General features: G+C 34.6%; 2 protein-coding genes and 1 long non-coding RNA gene across 3 annotated transcripts; 1 reads left to right on the plus strand and 2 right to left on the minus strand.

Annotated features, from left to right (window-relative positions):
- Positions 1-283: 283 nt before the first annotated feature.
- LOC124453947 (probable ATP-dependent RNA helicase DDX20) lies at positions 284-10,057 on the minus strand. Its single transcript, XM_047004772.1, has 19 exons — positions 10,040-10,057; positions 9,292-9,339; positions 9,035-9,082; positions 8,606-8,653; positions 8,262-8,315; positions 7,917-7,964; positions 7,603-7,650; positions 7,173-7,220; positions 6,772-6,819; positions 6,428-6,475; positions 6,103-6,166; positions 5,787-5,860; positions 5,639-5,697; positions 5,196-5,278; positions 4,448-4,553; positions 3,734-3,835; positions 2,511-3,186; positions 1,583-1,672; positions 284-1,267 (listed from the first exon to the last, which is right to left on the minus strand). The coding sequence occupies exons 12-17, from the start codon at positions 5,840-5,842 to the stop codon at positions 3,041-3,043; spliced, it is 552 nt and encodes a 183-aa protein (XP_046860728.1). The 5' UTR covers positions 5,843-5,860; positions 6,103-6,166; positions 6,428-6,475; positions 6,772-6,819; positions 7,173-7,220; positions 7,603-7,650; positions 7,917-7,964; positions 8,262-8,315; positions 8,606-8,653; positions 9,035-9,082; positions 9,292-9,339; positions 10,040-10,057; the 3' UTR covers positions 284-1,267; positions 1,583-1,672; positions 2,511-3,040.
- Positions 10,058-12,462: 2,405 nt separating this feature from the next.
- On the minus strand, positions 12,463-13,606 carry LOC124453950. The gene is made up of 2 exons (XR_006951262.1): positions 13,453-13,606; positions 12,463-12,838 (listed from the first exon to the last, which is right to left on the minus strand). It is a non-coding gene; the product is annotated as an uncharacterized LOC124453950 (long non-coding RNA).
- Positions 13,607-19,786: 6,180 nt separating this feature from the next.
- LOC124453818 (THAP domain-containing protein 2-like) lies at positions 19,787-20,834 on the plus strand. The gene is made up of 3 exons (XM_047004665.1): positions 19,787-19,969; positions 20,215-20,410; positions 20,651-20,834. The coding sequence occupies exons 1-3, from the start codon at positions 19,812-19,814 to the stop codon at positions 20,696-20,698; spliced, it is 402 nt and encodes a 133-aa protein (XP_046860621.1). The 5' UTR covers positions 19,787-19,811; the 3' UTR covers positions 20,699-20,834.
- Positions 20,835-21,413: the final 579 nt, after the last annotated feature.

The following is a 21,413-nucleotide window of genomic DNA, read 5'->3' on the forward strand; positions in this document are numbered from 1 at the left end:
TTGTGTACGACGCGAAAACAAATTAAATAGCATGCTTAGCTAAACATATTTGAATAAGTTTTAGTAACGAGTTGAATAAATTGAAAGTATATGACTTGAAAGCTTCGATGATAATGTTCTTGCAGTGTGAACTGAAGGAACTTATTTGCTGCGTTTGTGTCATTGTTAAAACGTTTGTATCTGAAAAATCCCTTGTGGGCAGTAAATGTCGTTTATAGCGACTATTGCAATCGCTAACCCAAGAACACTTTCACACGAAGTATAGTAATCTGAACATTATAGCTAGTTTGCGCAATCGCAACAATATGATTGAAGATAAACTCTTCTTTAATTTTTTCAAAAAAAGTTTGTTTATAAACAGTACACACAGTAAAACATAAACATTTTTAAAACGAAGGTTTGAATCCAGGCGTATCGTTACATATTTGTGGATATAGATTGTCCATGTTAGTAGATTCCTGAGGAATGTCATTGTGATGGTGACTGACGTTTCGACAACCTCAGCGATTAAGCGTCGGGGGTCGGTTATGTAAAAACGTAATTAACTTTAACTATAGTTAACGCTAACTACCGTAGTAAACTCCTTGACTGTAGTAACATAACTGCTCGACTTAACTACGTTGCACAAAACGTAGTTAGTCGGATAGTGTCTTATTTGAGCCATACGACTTTAGCTTGATGTTTGTGTGTTCAAGTTTAATTGATGGCATTTCTTGTAACAAGGTTCGATACGTTATTTTGTCTATGATGTTTACGCTCGCACCAGAATCTATCAGCATTCTGACTTCAGTCGCTTCAATTATTACGGTCGTTTTGAGCAATCCACTTTGGCTATCTGAGTTCATTGCGTTGATTACTTGGGAGTGAACAACGCATATTCTTCATCACTACTCGAGTCAAGCTGATTGTACACATCTCATCTGTTTGTAGTTTGATCACTTCATTCACTTGAGGTTGTTTTAAGGTAGTTTTACTACACTTTGCAAAGTGGTTTCGTTTCGCTCTACATGTCTTTCCTTTTGCTGGGCATGGATTATCTTTAGGATGGAGAAATTTTCCTCCGCAGTTAAAGCAAGTTGTAGTTCTTTTGTTCATGCGCCATTCATCCTGCCTTAGGCACCGCCCTTCTTTGCTTTTGTTTGATCTGTTATTCGCTGAATTCCTGTATTGCCAGCTGGATCCTTTTGTTCCCTAGATTTGGACTTTCTTGACTATTCTTTGATCTTGTCCTATTCTCAAAGCATGTGTTTCTGATGTTTCCGGATTCCTGCAAAGATCGAGAAGCTTTTTAAGTGTAAGTTTAGGATTTCGTAACGCCCTTCTGCGAAGCCGTAATGAGTTACTGTTCAGAATTATTTTGATTTGAATTCTGTGGGGTCGTCGGCAAATCTGCACGTAACTACTCAAAACAGACAAACAACAACCAGTCAAGTCTGGTGACAACCAGTCAAGTTTGTTCCATCAACATCTGACAAAGCAACTGGATTATTTGGTAAATCTAGTGCTCAAAAAACATTTAATTTACATAGTAAAGAAGAAAAACCAGAAGCATTTGGTGAAGGTAAAAAAACATTTGATTTACCTAGTAAGGAGGAAAATTCATTAGCATTCGGTGGATCTTGTCAATCAAAATTTGGTGGTGTGCCCATGGGTTCACGGGTTCATGGTCGACCTAGTGGTTTATTTTAAAAAACTTTTTTTTAAATATATCATTTTAAATTGTAAAAACATGTAATAAATTGTTTTTTCTTGATTAAAATTGTTTTGCAATTTTTTACATTTTTTTCATTTTTTTACATTATTGAATTTACTTTTTTTCAATTTTTTTCAACTTTTTTCAACTTTTTACAATAAATTTCATTTTTTTTACAATTTTCTCTATATTTATACTTTTTTCTATATCTACTTGTATCATAGATATTCAGTCGATCAAAGAGAGAAGATGTCTTTCAAAAGTAGAATTAATTCAATTATTGAAGCTCTGAAATATGATGGTCAATACTTGTTTATGACAGGTCTTCTTCATATTGGATTTTTTTTCTGTATTCATAAAGCAACGTCTTTGGTTCAAGCTGTTAATATTGGTGTTTGTGATTAATTTTATCTCAACTTTTTTGGTAAGCATATTTTAATTTTTATTATTTATTAACATTATGACACTTACTTGTTTATCATCATTGTTTTAGAAAAAATTTTGTTAAATATTAGAATGTGTGATATACGAACCAAGTCAATTTATCCATGTCTTTGTATGCAGATGAAAAGTTGTTTAAGTGGTATTGGGCCGATAATGAATTTGGTGAATTATTTGAGTCCTTTTATCGATTTTATATTGTGGATAAAGCATTGAAGCGAGACAATTTGTATCATCAATAAATTGGACTTTGGACTTTCCATATTATCATTCCAAAAATTTCGCGAAGAGGAAGCAGAGAAATTGCGGGTCGTTTCGTTTTTCGAGGACTTAATTTGGAAATTGTTGGTAAACGTTTCACCATAATTCTTATTACCATTTTTTTCTTCAGAATGAAAGAAGAATTCATCTGGCGGTGTCTCATCTCCAACATTTTCATCAACATCGTCATCTGAAAACTCAGAGACGATGACACGTCACTTCAGTTGCCTAAAGGGTTACCCCTTTAGGCAACTGAAGCGACGTGTCATCGTCTTCATTGTTAGTTGCAGTGGACCAACTCTCTTCTTCAAACTTATCTCCTTTCTTTGTACGAATCTTATTAGTTGTCTTGCGATCAAAGGTTGTGCTACGTTCAACATTTCGTGAAGAGGAAGCAGAGAAATTGCGGGTCGTTTCCTTTTTCGAGGACTTAATTTGGAAATTGTTGGTAAACGTTTCACCATAATTCTTATTACCATTTTTTTCTTCAGAATGAAAAAGAATTCATCTGGCGGTGTCTCATCTCCAACATTTTCATCAACATCGTCATCTGAAAACTCAGATCTCATTGAAATATTTGTCAGTTTTCCACTACTCTGTTTATTACCACGAATCCTGGCAAGTTTGTAACTTCAAACACTTGGCTCACCAGTTGGCCTGAATTACAAACACTTGGCTCAACAGTTGGAGCGAGAGAGCCAGTTCAAGATCCTCCATCACTCCTGTCAACAGTGAAAATGCGGTGAGCCAACCGACACTCGTATGGTCAGGAATAAAGCAAGAGAGTCCATCTAATGATGAAGAGGTAATGTCATTTAGAAATATATATATATAATATGTAAAAGATAAAAAGTTTCTCCGGATTTTAAGTGATTTTTATTGAGCTTTCGACTCGTTGCTTCGAGCCTTCATCAGAATGAGGATATTAAATAAAAATCACTTAAAATTCGGAGAAACTTTTATCTTTTATGTATTAAATGCCTGGATTACAAATTTTCAAACTTATATATAATATGATAACATATAGGATTCTCTGGATTTTTATTTTGAAATTTTTATTAAGCTTTCAACTCGGTGCTTCGAGCCTTCGTCAGAATGTGAGAATAAATTATTTATAAACAAGACAAACTCAAAATCTACATACAAACTCAAATCATACTTCACTAAACATAAAGACCGAACAACGAAAATAAGTAAATCACCGAATAAAATGGCAATGATAGTAATAATTCTAAATACTAATAATATAAGTACTAAATGTGGAAGCAAATATATTTTAGATTAATATAAAAAATTCATATCATGATATGATATTATTCTTTAAAACATAAACATTACCTGGCAAAGGATCGAAGTTTATTCCACATTTAATTTCGATGTCTTTCAAACTTGATTCCTCTTTTCCTGCGGCCACGAAATTTATGGCCACGCCATACGATCCTGTTTAACGTTCAAAACTAAACATAATCCCCAATAATGAATGAAATTTTTCCAATGTTGGGAAGATGTTTGACGTACGCATTAAAAAAATATGAAAAAATAGATGAGAAGTTGGTTCCCGTAGTCGATGACTTATCATACGATAAATGGCTTTGATAATGGCAATGTATTTCTGATGAGCCATCATGATAACAAATTATTCTTTAATAGACGGATGGGTTAGGTAGGTAACGATGGATTTTATAGGAATGTAAGTAGAATGGATTGGTGGCATGGGTTGATATAAGGGTACATAGGGTACAAACACAAGCTTATTTGTCATTTTATCGATGTCATTTTATATGTATTGATCAACATTTGTCTTTTTTCTTGTTGTGTAAAGACGTGTTACGTCGTGAACAAAAAAATAATATCATTGTCAAACACCGAAACATGACATTGTGTAAGTAAAAATGGCCAACCAGGTTAAAATCTTTCTACTTTGAGATCTATTATCCGTAAATATTTTAGCAGTATGTAAAATCGCCATTTTCAGTAACGCCATCTTCGTCAAAAAAATAATGGACGACTGTTGCAATTAGCTATCTATAAATAATTTAAATGGTGACCTACCGTAACGTCCAGCCCTCCCAACTCTATGTAAATATGTCTCAGAGTCACGTGGAAGATCCGTGTTAATCACAAGGTTCACACGTTCAGCATCGATGCCACGAGACATCTATAGATACAGAAGATAAAGTATGGATAGATGTTTTGATAAAGGGATAAATGTTGTGATGAGGGAGAGATGGTGCAACGAAGGGATCATCTCAGTACAAATGGATTTCCACATAAATTTTGAATGTTAATGCTCCTGTTTAAAGATAATTTTAAATCAAACAAATCATTATAATAATACCATTACTACTTATAATTACTTATAATGGTAGAGAAGATTCAATGGGAGATTCACTCTACACTATAATTCAAGATTCAATCTCTCGGGATGTTACCTCTGATATTAATCATAACATTAACGAGTGACGTTGTAACGCGGTATACTGGATGCTATCATTAATAAAATTTATCACAACATTGACGAGTTACTCTTGGAGATAATACAAGATGCTATCTTTAATATAAATCTAAATATTAACGAGTTACCCTTGGTTGTTGTACGTAATGCTACCGTATCACAATATTGACAAGTTACGCTAGTTAGTAATACAAGATCCTATCTTTAATACTAATGTAATCATAACATTGACAAGTTCCCCTAGATGGAATACAGATGATTTGTTTAAAATTAAGAATATTTCTACTATAACTGACGTCCAAGTATCCAAGCAAGAAAATATAGAAATCAGTTAACGTCACTTAAAAGACCTGTTGATATCAAAATACGACATTTGAGCTGCTTCAACTTCCTCATTGCATCAAGACGTTCATTTTGCCCTTGACCACCTTTCTCAAAAAAATAAACATAAAAAAATAAACATGACTGTATTTCATTCTTGGTTTATCCAATGACAGAGAACAAAATTAACATAGTGATGACAACTAACAGACCAGAGAGTACAAAAGCAGAGAAACTTGTTTTATAAACTAACACTAACCAAAGTATGACAAAACATCATGTTTCTAAAACACAGTGGCATGACCTCTCTACTTTGTTATTTACTTTGGTAAATATTTTATTAGAAAATACCAAGAAAGCATCTTGGTGTTCATGAATACGAAAAACAAAATAAGGAAAATTACCCTAAATGACAAATCAAACAAAGATAATTGACCAAGATTTATAAATTACATAGCAAACACTACCTGAAATATGTGTAGAAGGAAATCCAATTTTAGCCAAAGTTTCACTCAAATTCTTTGCTCTATGAAATAAATTTATACATAAAATTAAGAACCAACATACAAATTGTGACGGCAATGGATACTAAGTAGTTTTTTGTTAGATACATACCTTATTTGATAGTTAGAAAAGATAAGGCATTGATGGAAAGATATCTGTGACAACATAACCAGTAAATGAATAACCTAGAGTAGAATATTCAACACTTGAACAAATGCACAGATAAGGTAAATTATAAATGTCATATCACATAAGCCTGCAAAACATGCAGCACACTGGACAGCAGTTTCACAAGTTAATAGAATGAGTGACATACATTGAGTGGTAACATACAGAATAAAGATTTAGATAATGTCTAGACCAACAGTCCAGTGTTTGCATGCATGTGTAAGCCTATAGCCAACTAGGTATGACCAATACTACGAACCTTTTCATCAAATGTTTTATGTGGGAGAGAATGACTTGGTATTGTGCAAAAATAATGATGAATCCTTAAAAACATATTCATGTACTTTTAAAAGTCAGTACATACAATATAAATGTTCATGCAAAAGACTATAGATCACGAATTTTCATGCAAAAGACTGTAGATCATGAACTTTCATGCAAAAGACTATAGTACACGAATTTTGTATCGAAAGGTTTGTATCTTATTGAGACGAAACTGGGATGCTTTATTGGGAAGTATGACTCTTATTGAGACAAAACTGTTCTAATTTAAAGCCAATAAATATTTGAGGAAAAATACTAACAAAATCCTGCCTTGTTTTTCTTCCTCTTTAATCCATCCTCTTTCATTCCTAAAAACTAAAACAAAAGTACACGAATTTTCTTTCAAGGGACTGTACATCACGAATTTTCATGCAAAGACTATAGTACACGAATTTTCATGCAAAAGACTATAGATCACGAATTTTCATGCAAAACACTGTAGATCATGAACTTTCATGCAAAAGACTATAGTACACGAATTTTGTATCGAAAGGTTTGTATCTTATTGAGACGAAACTGGGATGCTTTATTGGGAAGTCTGACTCTTATTGAGACAAAACTGTTCTAATTTATGGGTAATAAATATTTGAGGAATAATACTAACAAAATCCTGCCTTGTTTTTCTTCCTCTTTAATCCATCCTCTTTCATTCCTAAAAGTAAAACAAAAGTACACGAATTTTCTTTCAAGGGACTATACATCACGAATTTTCATGCAAAGACTATAGTACACCAATTTTCATGCAAAAGACTATAGATCACGAATTTTCATGCAAAAGACTATAGATTACGAATTTTCATGCAAAGACTATAGTTCTCGATTTTTTCATGCAAAAGACTGTAGATTACGAATTTTCATGCAAAAGACTATAATTCACGAATTTTGAATCAAGAGGTTTGAATCTTATTGAGACGAAACTGGGATGCTTTATTGGGAAGTCTGACTCTTATTGAGACAAAACTGTTCTAATTTATGGGTAATAAATCTTTGAGGAAAAATACTAACAAAATCCTGCCTTGTTTTTCTCCTTCTTTAATCCATCCTCTTTCATTCCTAAAAGTAAAACAAAAGTACACGAATTTTCTTTCAAGGGACTATACATCACGAATTTTCATGCAAAAGACTATAGATCACGAATTTTTCATGCAAAAGACTGTAGATCACGAATTTCATGCAAAAGACTATAGTACACGAATTTTCATGCAAAAGACTATAGTACAAGAATTTTCATGCAAAGACTATAGATCACGAATTTTCATGCAAAACACTGTAGATCATGAACTTTCATGCAAAAGACTATAGTACACGAATTTTGTATCGAAAGGTTTGTATCTTATTGAGACGAAACTGGGATGCTTTATTGGGAAGTCTGACTCTTATTGAGACAAAACTGTTCTAATTTATGGGTAATAAATATTTGAGGAATAATACTAACAAAATCCTGCCTTGTTTTTCTTCCTCTTTAATCCATCCTCTTTCATTCCTAAAAGTAAAACAAAAGTACACGAATTTTCTTTCAAGGGACTATACATCACGAATTTTCATGCAAAAGACTATAGTACACCAATTTTCATGCAAAGACTGTAGATCACGAATTTTCATGCAAAAGACTATAATTCACGAATTTTGAATCAAGAGGTTTGAATCTTATTGAGACGAAACTGGGATGCTTTATTGGGAAGTCTGACTCTTATTGAGACAAAACTGTTCTAATTTATGGGTAATAAATCTTTGAGGAAAAATACTAACAAAATCCTGCCTTGTTTTTCTCCTTCTTTAATCCATCCTCTTTCATTCCTAAAAAGTAAAACAAAAGTACACGAATTTTCTTTCAAGGGACTATACATCACGAATTTTCATGCAAAAGACTATAGTACACGAATTTTCATGCAAAAGACTATAGATCACGAATTTTCATGCAAAACACTGTAGATCATGAACTTTCATGCAAAAGACTATAGTACACGAATTTTGTATCGAAAGGTTTGTATCTTATTGAGACGAACCTGGGATGCTTTATTGGGAAGTATGACTCTTATTGAGACAAAACTGTTCTAATTTAAAGCCAATAAATATTTGAGGAAAAATACTAACAAAATCCTGCCTTGTTTTTCTTCCTCTTTAATCCATCCTCTTTCATTCCTAAAACTAAAACAAAAGTACACGAATTTTCTTTCAAGGGACTATACATCACGAATTTTCATGCAAAAGACTATAGTACACGAATTTTCATGCAAAAGACTATAGATCACGAATTTTCATGCAAAACACTGTAGATCATGAACTTTCATGCAAAAGACTATAGTACACGAATTTTGTATCGAAAGGTTTGTATCTTATTGAGACGAAACTGGGATGCTTTATTGGGAAGTCTGACTCTTATTGAGACAAAACTGTTCTAATTTATGGGTAATAAATATTTGAGGAATAATACTAACAAAATCCTGCCTTGTTTTTCTTCCTCTTTAATCCATCCTCTTTCATTCCTAAAAAGTAAAACAAAAGTACACGAATTTTCTTTCAAGGGACTATACATCACGAATTTTCATGCAAAAGACTATAGTACACCAATTTTCATGCAAAAGACTATAGATCACGAATTTTCATGTAAAAGACTGTAGATCACGAATTTTCATGCAAAAGACTATAGACACGAATTTTCATGCAAAAGACTGTAGATCGCGAATTTCATGCAAAATACTATAGTATACGAATTTTCATGCAAAACACTATAGTACACGAATTTTGAATCGAAAGGTTTGTATCTTATTGAGACGAACTGGGGTGCTTTATTGGGAAGTCTGACTCTTATTGAGACAAAACTGTTCTAATTTATGGGTAATAAATATTTGAGGAAAAATACTAACAAAATCCTGCCTTGTTTTTCTCCTTCTTTAATCCATCCTCTTTCATTCCTAAAAAGTAAAACAAAAGTACACGAATTTTCTTTCAAGGGACTATACATCACGAATTTTCATGCAAAAGACTATAGTACACCAATTTTGAATCGAAAGGTTTGTATCTTATTGAGACGAAACTGGGTGCTTTATTGGGAAGTCCGACTCTTATTGAGACAAAACTGTTCTAAGTTAAAGCCAATAAATATTTGAGGAAAAATACTAACAAAATCCTGCCTTGTTTTTCTTCCTCTTTAATCCATCCTCTTTCATTCCTAAACAGTAAACAAAAGTACACGAATTTTCTTTCAAGGGAGCATACATCACGAATTTTCATGCAAAAGACTATAGTACACCAATTTTCATGCAAAAGACTATAGATGACGAATTTTCATGCAAAAGACTGTAGATCGCGAATTTCTTGCAAAATACTATAGTATACGAATTTTCATGCAAAAGACTATAGTACACGAATTTTCATGCAAAAGACTATAGATGACGAATTTTCATGCAAAAGACTGTAGATCGCGAATTTCATGAAAAATACTATAGTATACGAATTTTCATGCAAAAGACTATAGTACACGAATTTTCATGCAAAAGACTATAGTACACGAATTTTCATGCAAAAGACTATAGTACACGAATTTTCATGCAAAAGACTATAGACCACGAATTTTCATGCAAAACACAATAGTACACGAATTTTCATTCAAGGGACTATTTATCAGGAATTTTCATGCAAAAGACTATAGTACACGAATTTTCATGCAAAAGACAATAGTACACGAATTTTCAGTCAAGGGACTATACATCACGAATTTTCATGCAAAAGACTATAGTATACGAATTTTGAATCGAGAGGTTTGTATCTTATTGAGACGAAACTGGGATGCTTTATTGGGAAGTCTGACTCTTATTGAGACAAAACTGTTCTAATTTAAAGCCAATAAATATTTGAGGAAAAATACTAACAAAATCCTGCCTTGTTTTTCTTACTCTTTAATCCATCCTCTTTCATTCCTAAAAAGTAAAACAAAAGTACAAGAATTTTCTTTCAAGGGACTTGTTACTATCAAGTCGTCATACAACAAGAATAAGCCAATCACAAATTTATTAATTTCAAATTACTGTTTTCGAATTACTGTTCTCAAATTACTGGTTTAAATTACGTTAAGGACCGTTTGGTCCCACGTACAACATTCAACAACAACAATCTGTCTTTTACTCTTATTAAAAAACAACACTTTCAAACGTCACTTCCTGTTTTCCATTCCGTCCGTAGCGACAATCCATACGGTAGCCACACCAGCCCCTAAATGGAAATTGCAACGTAGGAATCCATTTAAACCATATCAAGCTACCGTTAAATCTGGTACATATCACAACAAGAACATAACTCTTAAATTCTAAATTATTTGGATATGTAAACTTCAATTGTCCATCTCAAGTAGACATAATTTAGTCACGGGACGGATCAAGGTTACCGTGTTCATCTTGTAATCTCCCTTTCGTTGATTTCGTTGATGTTTGGCTCTAGTCGATACTGTTGAACTAGGTTTACCTTCACTGTCCGAACATTACCGTCATTACTTGCTATTGCTTCTACAACGTGACCTAACGGCCATTGTCCCCTTGGGTAGTTTTCGTCAGCTACAAGTACTAGATCTCCTTTTAAGATTCCGTCTCGGTGTGTACCATTTCTTTCTCTATTAATGTTGGTAAGTATTCTTTGAGCCATCTACGCCAAAAACATTTGCTAAGTATTGAGCCTGCTTCCAATTCTTCTTACAGCACAAATCCTTTTTGTCAAATAATCCTGGGGGTAAACTAGTACTTGCTCGTAAATGCAATAAGTGGTTTGGAGTTAGAGGATCGTCATCGTCAGGACTGTCACTGTTGCGCGTGAGAGGTCTTGAATTAAGGATTAGAACCACCTCTGCAATCACGGTTTGCAGGACTTCGTCTGAAACTACTTGTTCTTTGAGAATTGCTTTGAGGATTTGTCTAACAGATCGTATCATTCTCTCCCATACGCCTCCCATATGGCTCGCTGAAGGCGGGTTAAAGTGCCACTTAATTCTTCTTTGCGTACAAAATTTGTCCACTTTACCTTGATCCCATTCTTCAATTCCTTTGTTCAATTCCTTGTTAGCACTCACAAAATTTGTTCCTCTATCACTCCTGATTTGCTCGGGACATCCTCGCATGCTAATAAATCTCCTGAGAGCGTTGATCATCGAGTCTGTATCCAAGGAATGAGCTATTTCTATATGGATTGCTCGGTCCGTGAAACATGTGAAAAGGCAACCATATCTTTTCATAACGATCTACCTCTTTTCACCAGCATGGGTCCAAAATAATCGATTCCTACTATAGTAAAGGGAGGTTTTTGGGGTGTCACTCGGCTTTCTGGTAGATCTGACATTAGCTGCTCACCCAAACGAGCCTTTCTTCTTTGACAAGCTAGGCAACTTCGTACTACGCGTCGAACTGCTGTTCTTCCTTTAATTATCCAGAATTCCTTTCTTAGTGATGATAAGACGGATTCTTGACCCATATGACCTACTTCAGCATGATGTTGACGAATTATCATATCCGTGACGGGATGCTTGAAGGGTAGAATAATAGGATGTTTTGATTTCCCGTTGATTGGCGCATTACCAAGCCTGCCTCCAACCTTTAGTAAGCCGTTCACCATCATTGGATTTAATTGTCGGATGGAGATTCCTGATTTTCTGAGTAGTGCTTTGTCAAGCTCGTTACTATTTCCTAGAACTGCAAACAGTTTTAGTTCTTGAGAGAATGTGGTGTTCTGTACATGTGCGAAGATCTCCCTATCGGCGGCATCCAATTCTTCCATTGTTAGTCGTCCAACTTTAAATTCCGATTCCAAATGAGGACCAGAAATAACGGATGTCTGTCAAAAAACGATTCCAAATGAGGACCAGAAATTCCGATTCCAAATGAGGACCAGAAATAACGGATGTCTGTCAAATAGGATGTCTGTACAACAAGCATAACGATGAGCGGTATGAAATCTTTTTCAAAGTATTATTCTGTTTGATTATTACGTCAAAATTACATTATACTTTGCGTTAAATATGTAGCTATTAGATGTATTGAGTATTTCTTTAAACCAGTTAAATACATCTAATTATGTATATACACAATAACATATGTATATACACAATATCTGTTGAAACTAAGTAAAGATTGTTTCAGCAAGAAATCTCTTTACACATAGCGCGGGAAAGATCGCCAAAAAGTCATACGACGTATTGATCAAAATAGGTCACGTGTCAAGTGGTATAAACATTCACCAGCAAGAGCTGGGTGACGCGGTATGTGTAAATTGATCAAATCGTGCAGAGATAGCACAAAATTTAATAGCATAGTAGGTTTCGTGTGATGTATTTAAAATACGATTGCTTTCATTTCAAGTTAAATATTATGTTTTAACTTGTTAAAACCCTGTATGATGTACTATTATATAGTAGCAAATACTGACAAATTATATCTGTATATAACACATACAATAAAGAGTCCTTGAAGTTGATGCATCAGTAAATTCTTCTACTTTGTAGACATATTATATTTACATATACTGAACTATACGTATGTTATATATATACAATAAAAGTTATACAATTTCCATGCTCTGTTTTTTTTGACAGACATCCTACAAGTTTTACCTTTTAACCATTATGTGTAGAAGGAACAGTTTGTTTTGTTGTTGTCGTCGTTGAAACAGATGATACCGTTGAAGTTTGCCTGTAAAATATTTGCTGAAAGTTTAGGGAAAAATTGATAAACTATTCATGAAATAATAGGTAGTAGCATTTTCTTTCTAAAACAAGCCTAAGTTTGAGTTCTTTGTGTTGTATTATTACGAAATAAAAGATTTTTACTGTGTTTGCACAGGCTTATGCAAACCGAGGAGACCTTTGGGAGAACACGAGAGCAGATCAGTGCAAGCCCGAAACCGAAGGTAGAGTGTTGCACATGCTCAAGATTTCTCACAAACATCTCCGAGGTTTGCATAAGGCAGTGCAAACAGAAAAAATATCTTTTTAAAAAAATATCAATAATGCGAAATAGACAAATTTAAAACAAACGATTTAATTTTTCCTCTAAAATGTATTCATGATTGATTTGCGAATTCTCTTTGATTGATTTGATTTGTTGGGCTCAGATCGGTTTGCAGAAGCTAATGAAAACACAGTTATAGACCAATCAGGGCATGCGCTAGATTGCTTTATGTTCTTGTTTTGACTTTCAATTTTTCTGTCTATTCTTGCCTTACAAACATTAACACTAAAATATCGTTTAATATTCTGTATATTGAACAATAAATTACACTCAAACATGATCACGTGTTTACTCACATGAAAAATGGAAAGTATTTGAACAAAGAACTCTTGCAAGGATTTTCACCTAACTCTGGAACAGCACCCAGACTATAATTGATCAATTGTCTCAAGTAATTTTCCAATTGTTTCCGACGTTTTTCCACAAAATTTACGTCACGATTTCCAAGAATTTTTTCGCGGGAACGTGAATTGTGCAACAGGTTTAAACTGCTTGCTTGTCTGTGCATAAAAAGGAAAAGGAAGGGATTGTACATTACGGCAAAACAATATGATTAAAAAATTAAAATACTGATGTTCATTAAAACCTTTTTATGTAGGGCATAAAATCCGAGTATCTTTGTAAACATTCCATTCATCGTCTTTGATACGGATATAAACCTTGTGAAGTAAACAATGTTAAATTCTTTATTGACGACAATAAATGGACCACTGAGCAGATGATATACATATATATATATATATGAGCACTGTGCTGACTCTACAATACAATCCATACAATGTGTAACCGTACGCCCTGTGTCCCAAGTGCAGGAATCACTATTTTAATATAGTGATAGCCGGGAGGGCACATTGTATATACACTTTGTATATATATAACAGTATAAAACAGTATAAATCCGTTTAAAACAGTGCTCGATGCCCGCGAGCAGAGCGTAAATATGTTTAGTGGTGTTGAGAAAAAATCACAAAACTACAGATTCATCCCGACAAGCCTGTTTCGTGATTAAAGGAAAATCCCCTGAAGAGTGAGCAATCACGAAACAGGCTTGTCGGGATGAATCTGTAGTTTTGTGATTTTTTCTCAACACCACTAAACATATACATATGAAAAGTGAAATATTTAGATACGATGACCACAAACACTTTTCTTAAGGGTGATGTATTTGAAACGAGGAAAATACCAAATATAGATAATAAATCTTGAAATATTTTCCCTAGTTATCCCTAACCTAGTCCAGATAACCATCAACATCACATCGGAAGAGTTATTTACTTTTTTTAGAGATAAATATATGGAAAAATTATACCTGATAAGAATGGTGAATGTTTGGAGACTTTCCTTGGACAAAACAGATGGAATCCAAATGTTAATTAAAGGACGAGTATTGACAGACATGAAATTTGGACCAAACTCCGTCAAATATAAACATTCATCATGATTATTGTCCTGAGGAAGCTAGAACATACGAAGATACGTAGTTTTATTAAGAAATACTTAGAAAATGAAAAGAATATTTACTGCTTTTCATATTCATACCAAACAGTTCATATTGTACATACCGATCAATATTGTACATCTATTGTACTATAATGAACACACGGGTCTTTACTGAACATACCGGTCCTCTAAGATTGACAAGCTCTTCTTTTAATTTTCTTAGCTGATATTCACGAGCGTTCAATAAGTTCGCCATGCATATCAGCGACCTTTAAACATGATAAACAACATTTCATCACAACTTACGCCATGACGCCATCACCATGAAATTCCCCAGACATGAACAAGAAACGCGAAATCAGTCAGAGTGGCGAGTTTTTTTAAACATATATCACGATTTCATTTCAGTTATTTATCCTCAGTTTTCATAAGTTAAAATATCTTCTTGTATTAGATATTTCTAAAAGTCACCGTGTGCAGAGTTTTCTATCAAATAAATTTCGGCTCATCTTCATGAAGCATATGATACATGAAGACCTTTTAAGGCAAATGTTTCGATTTGTAAAAGTATTATGGTTTAATGGAAATCTTACTTGGATCAACTTCCGCTCAAAATCTTTGTTTTTTTCCTTTCTACAAAAAGAAACGAAATTCAACGCCGTTGATTCACTTTTGCTACAAATTTACTGTAAATACCTCACTTCGTCGACGTCAGATTCCGGAGAAAGAATGATGGAAAAAGTCTTTCATTTTCTGGAGCTACACAAAAGATTATCGAATATCTTAGATTTCTACATCTATTTTAAAGATAAACTATCCCTCTAATAAACCTTCTTCCATAATGTCATTTCTTTTCAACGATTGAACAGCACCCACGTATTTCTTTAGTTGGTCAACAGGTCAACAGACATCTTTGATTAACGAAAATGCAGAGTTCTCAATGTCCTAACCTTTTCAAGCCGTTAAGAGCGACGCAATTTTCTTCATCTTTCGACGACATAGCTCTTTTTAAATCTTCTAATTGAAGACGAAGAGAAGCTGACTTCATCATCTCTTTTCCAAATGTTGTTGTAACGATCTACAGGAAAGATGACCGAAGGAAAAATCAGGGCAAAATAGTGTATATTCGAATGGAATGTTAATATTAAACGAAGGACGATAATACAACCTGTTACGTTCTTCAACTTCATCTTTTCTTAACATCATCGATACAATCGCCTGTTTTAATTCCTCTTCAACAATAAAAAATCACGTATTTATTGATATTCATGAAATTATAATTATTCACACTTACAATGATTCAGTTCACATGATGAAATTTGACCGATGCCTCCAAACAAGCAAAGCAACTACGATACAAATAGTAAAATCCAATTGCACTAAATATTTCTATATTTAAAACTAACTCTACCTGCTAATAGCCCATTTATAGTTTGAGAACCTGAGGCAAAAGTGCCTCTCCCGTTCCCAAAACATTTTTCCAAAAGATATAAGAAATAAAAACATTTAAATACGTGAATAGAAAAAACACACAAACCTGAAGTCATTTCTTTGCCTGATGGATATTCCTCTGATGGCTAAAGAACGAAAACATACCAAATATAACGAACTAAATATAACAAAGATATTTACAGATGGCTTTCTACCCTACCCTCCCCCCTCCTTAAAAAAGATAAAAGCATTTCATAATTAACTAACATTCATACAACCATCACCCATGGTTCTGACCAATGAAGATCCTGAGTAATCATTAATTTCTATGCTACCATCACGTGTGGCACATATCGCTGCAACAGTTGCCTCTATTGCTAAACTTGCATCATTCTCGACGTCTTCATCAGTGTAAATACTGAAAACAACATAAATTACCACCTCAGTTAAAATGGTCAACTCGTTAGAAATTCTTGTCGATAAAATAATGAAGTATCTTCTAAATGTCGCAACGTCTCAGGTGCAACAGTAAATCGCTCATTTTCATCTGACATAGCTAGACCCTAACTCCTTTATCGTCATCGGGGCAAACAAAGGGAATTAGAGATACACCGCTGTTCATATCAACAAGGGCTCAAACACTTCCTCCGACAAGAGCGATGAGTCAGTGTAACGCCCTGATTGCAAAGATGTTGTCAAAGAATGATTTTTTCAAATCATTCGCAGTTTTAAACTCGTCTTTAAGATGCAGAACTTCCTGGCTTTTCTTTGTTAATCGAGCCACTTGTTCATCTGTTTCATTCTCCTTGTTCTCAACGTTGGATTTCGCCATTGTGGAAGAAAGACTTGAATTCTCAGAATTTGAACAATAAGCCAACTGAGAGTTCTTTGGCACTTCAAGAAAATCGTCAGGCCTTTTAGTAAAGCATGGTTACCACGAGCATGTACCTGAGAATCAGTATTACGTTGTAATATATCGTATGCCGCTCGGGTAAAACTCGTGGAACTATCGTGAGCAGTCGTATTCGTGGAAGAACTACCATGAGAACTGACAGTACAAGTTCCTTCTTCCGTCTCTGTGAATTCAACATTTTCAATTTGCGCAATGTTTGCTTTCTTTTTACGTTTTGTCTTTTCTTTTCCTGAAACAAAAAGAAAGATAACAGTTACAACTTAATAAAGACGCGTGGGGATAAATGACTACGCATTGTTGAAGTATGATAAAGAATAAATGAGGATGCGCGGTTAAGGGATGATAAGGGATGAATAAAAAACAGGTATAGTTAAGGGATAAATGAAGACATGTAATAATGGGATAATAAAGGTTAAGGAGAACACATGGTTGGGGGATTACAAGGAATAAATGACATGTGTGGTTAAGGAATGATAAGATTAGCGATATATGAGATGAATGGTAGGGATAGTTAGGGATAAAAGCGATTATAGATTCATTTTAACTCTGAAGATGACTTCATATAGCACGTTTTAAGGGCATTATTTATACGTTGTATATTTAATCGGTTTCATAAATATGTATTTCCTAGGTGAAAGTGTGTCAAAAAGCGCTCAAATACTGGCATTTTGTCAATTCTATTATCTGAATCAGTAATAATCTCAAGGATGTCTGTTCCATCTTGCTTTTTGCAGTTTCCATTTCTACCTTCAATGCTGCTTCGTAAAAGTAATCTTATATAGGCAGCTGTGAACTGTTGGGCTGTTGGGTTATTGTTAAATCCTCCTGCTGATCGAATTGCCCCAAAAATAGCTCTAAGTGATCTTGGCTGAACTTGTATGTTAGTATGTATTTCATTGGTGCATTTTTTCTTTCAACCAGGTCAGAGAAAATTTGCTTGATGTTTGTTATTGCCACCAAGAGTCCCACAAATCCTGTCTTTCGGCGAGTGTTGTACAGCAGATTACCAGATACATCTCGCAGATTTATAATGTAGTTATAAGCTTCTGCTAAAAATGCCTCCCAAGTTTCTTTGTTGCTTTTTCGAAGAGCAGCCTTATAACCTTTGGCACATGGGTTTCGAGAGTTAAGAATGTCGAACAGATGATCTATGATGCGAATAAAGTAGACAGTGGCTTCCGATCCTTGAAATTGTGGAAGTTTAAGAGTGTTTGTGCAGTATTCTATTGCATCAGAAACACTGGAACTTAGTGTTTGGGCAGCCAAATTTACTTTCATTTTCTGCTGCCACCATTTTATATGTGCCTCCTTCAACTTGTTTCCAAGTCTCAAGCCTTCGTTATCTTGGAGCTTTTGTAATTCTGTAATATACTCCCAACATATTTTTTGACCATCACCATCAACTAATATTTTGCCATCTCCCAGCGTGTTCCTAACGAGCTTGATCATGTGGCAAATATCGAGGAACACATAAACTCTCCTGTTTTTATCTGAAGGATGGATGAAATATGGATGTAGTTGAGGTGGTGTCATACTTGCTCCAAGAGCTCGTAACATAGCGAAATGGCAGGATGGCCCATCACATACAAAAGAAATCACATCAACACCGATATGGTGAAGTTTCTTGATGCACAGCTCAACCAAATTTGCGCGCTCTTCACCGCTCAGTCCATCGATAAAGAAGTAGGCTACTGGAACTTTCCACGTTTGTTTCAAGCAAACTACCATAAAAACTAGAGCGTCCTTTGCAACGGGAGAAGAATCATCAGCTTCATCGTCGTTTCCGAGATCAACATAGCCACGAAATTTCTTGCCATCCCATGATACATGTTTTTTAATAGCCATTTCATCGATCATTAAGGAACACTCTAACTTCTCTTGATTTCTTACTTTCAAGGCAAGTGCTTCAAATGATGGCTGTGTAAATCCTGCTTCAGCAGGGACCTTCGTATACCATTTACGAATTTGTGTTGGATGAGGTAAAGCTAAATTGAATGTTTTGCGCACAAAATCGTAAGCTTTCGACGAATAAAACTGAAGAGTTAATGCAAATGACTTAAGTTCTGGTGAGTACTTGCATCCTTGGTGTGTCTTTGACATCATTTTTGTACAGCTCTGTTGGAAGACCAGCTATATTTCTTTCGAGCATTTCTTCGCAAGACGAGGAAATCAGATTCTTTTCTTTTAGCTGCTTTATAACTGACGTCAGTGAGGTAACTTTTGTTAAGGCGTCTTGCTTTCTGTTGGGTAGACTTAAGTTTCTTTTAAGTTTTGAAACCTTTTGCTGATGAATATTCTTCATTTCTTCTATTTCATGGTCGTCAAGCATTGTCTTCTTCTCAGGAGGATCGTCGTCATCGTCACTCGACAGTGGTAATTAGCGCTCGCTTTCTTGTCGTGGTGGTCTAACAGATTTAAATGTTTTCTGAATACGTTGGTGAAATTTTTGATCTTGCAGACAGTCAAACTGATCTTAATTGGTTTTATCATGTTGATGTACGATGCATGCATATCGTGTAGCAGGCAGAACTAATTTTAGCTACAGTGTGCAACTCAGTGTGAACAATTACATGTATATAGTTATGCAACTTTTATATAATCATTTTTTTCCAATCTTTGTTCCTATAAACTATTATACTAAATATTTCTTTAATTGTTGTTCACCTTTTTCATATGTTGTGGAAAGAGTTTAAAACGAGTTGGAACAGCATCTTTTTGTAACTTAACAACTTTTCCAGATCTGTCAAAACAGCTTTCCAGAAAGTGATCTGAACACAGCCTGCTCGTCGAAATATCAAAGCTAATAGAAATATCAAAGCTAATAGCATATAGTTCAAAAAGGATTATCGATCTTAAAGGATTATCTAAAAAATGCCAGACAATCGTGGCACTCAATGCTGCGCATACGGCTGTACAAAACGCAAGAAAAAAGTGAATGAGGAAGACGATGAGCTCAATCGGAGCAGTAGCGAAGGGCCATCTGACGACGAAACCTCCATTAAAAGACAGTTTCCACGGACGTTTCATCGGTAAGCTCTTTAACGTTCACAAGAATAGCACTGACAAAGTTAATTTTTGGGAGGGCAATTACTTAATTATCTTTCTGATCTTAATTACCTTATATGCACACAAATTTACATAGAATAATTGTAATGAGGGAGGGAGGTGTCCCCACACCTCCCTACAACGGTGTTTATGCATGTAGTGCACTTTTTTTCTACATTTGTACTTGATAAACGGTAAAAATAGCCACGATTTTTTTACTTTTGACAAGATTCCCTGCTGATCTTGAAAGAAGAAAGGTATGGATTAAAAATATACACAGAGAACGTTGGACACCTAGCTCGACGAGCAGGCTGTGTTCAGATCACTTTCTGGAAAGCTGTTTTGACAGATCTGGAAAAGTTGTTAAGTTACAAAAAGATGCTGTTCCAACTCGTTTTAAACTCTTTCCACAACATATGAAAAAGGTGAACAACAATTAAAGAAATATTTAGTATAATAGTTTATAGGAACAAAGATTGGAAAAAAAATGATTATATAAAAGTTGCATAACTATATACATGTAATTGTTCACACTGAGTTGCACACTGTAGCTAAAATTAGTTCTGCCTGCTACACGATATGCATGCATCGTACATCAACATGATAAAACCAATTAAGATCAGTTTGACTGTCTGCAAGATCAAAAATTTCACCAACGTATTCAGAAAACATTTAAATCTGTTAGACCACCACGACAAGAAAGCGAGCGCTAATTACCACTGTCGAGAGTGACGATGACGACGATCCTCCTGAGAAGAAGACAATGCTTGACGACCATGAAATAGAAGAAATGAAGAATATTCATCAGCAAAAGGTTTCAAAACTTAAAAGAAACTTAAGTCTACCCAACAGAAAGCAAGACGCCTTAACAAAAGTTACCTCACTGACGTCAGTTATAAAGCAGCTAAAAGAAAAGAATCTGATTTCCTCGTCTTGCGAAGAAATGCTCGAAAGAAATATAGCTGGTCTTCCAACAGAGCTGTACAAAAATGATGTCAAAGACACACCAAGGATGCAAGTACTCACCAGAACTTAAGTCATTTGCATTAACTCTTCAGTTTTATTCGTCGAAAGCTTACGATTTTGTGCGCAAAACATTCAATTTAGCTTTACCTCATCCAACACAAATTCGTAAATGGTATACGAAGGTCCCTGCTGAAGCAGGATTTACACAGCCATCATTTGAAGCACTTGCCTTGAAAGTAAGAAATCAAGAGAAGTTAGAGTGTTCCTTAATGATCGATGAAATGGCTATTAAAAAACATGTATCATGGGATGGCAAGAAATTTCGTGGCTATGTTGATCTCGGAAACGACGATGAAGCTGATGATTCTTCTCCCGTTGCAAAGGACGCTCTAGTTTTATGGTAGTTTGCTTGAAACAAACGTGGAAAGTTCCAGTAGCCTACTTCTTTATCGATGGACTGAG

This window comes from Xenia sp. Carnegie-2017, unplaced genomic scaffold (genome assembly GCF_021976095.1).
Source record: "Xenia sp. Carnegie-2017 unplaced genomic scaffold, XeniaSp_v1 HiC_scaffold_26, whole genome shotgun sequence".
In the NCBI taxonomy this organism is placed as follows: domain Eukaryota; kingdom Metazoa; phylum Cnidaria; class Anthozoa; order Malacalcyonacea; family Xeniidae; genus Xenia; species Xenia sp. Carnegie-2017.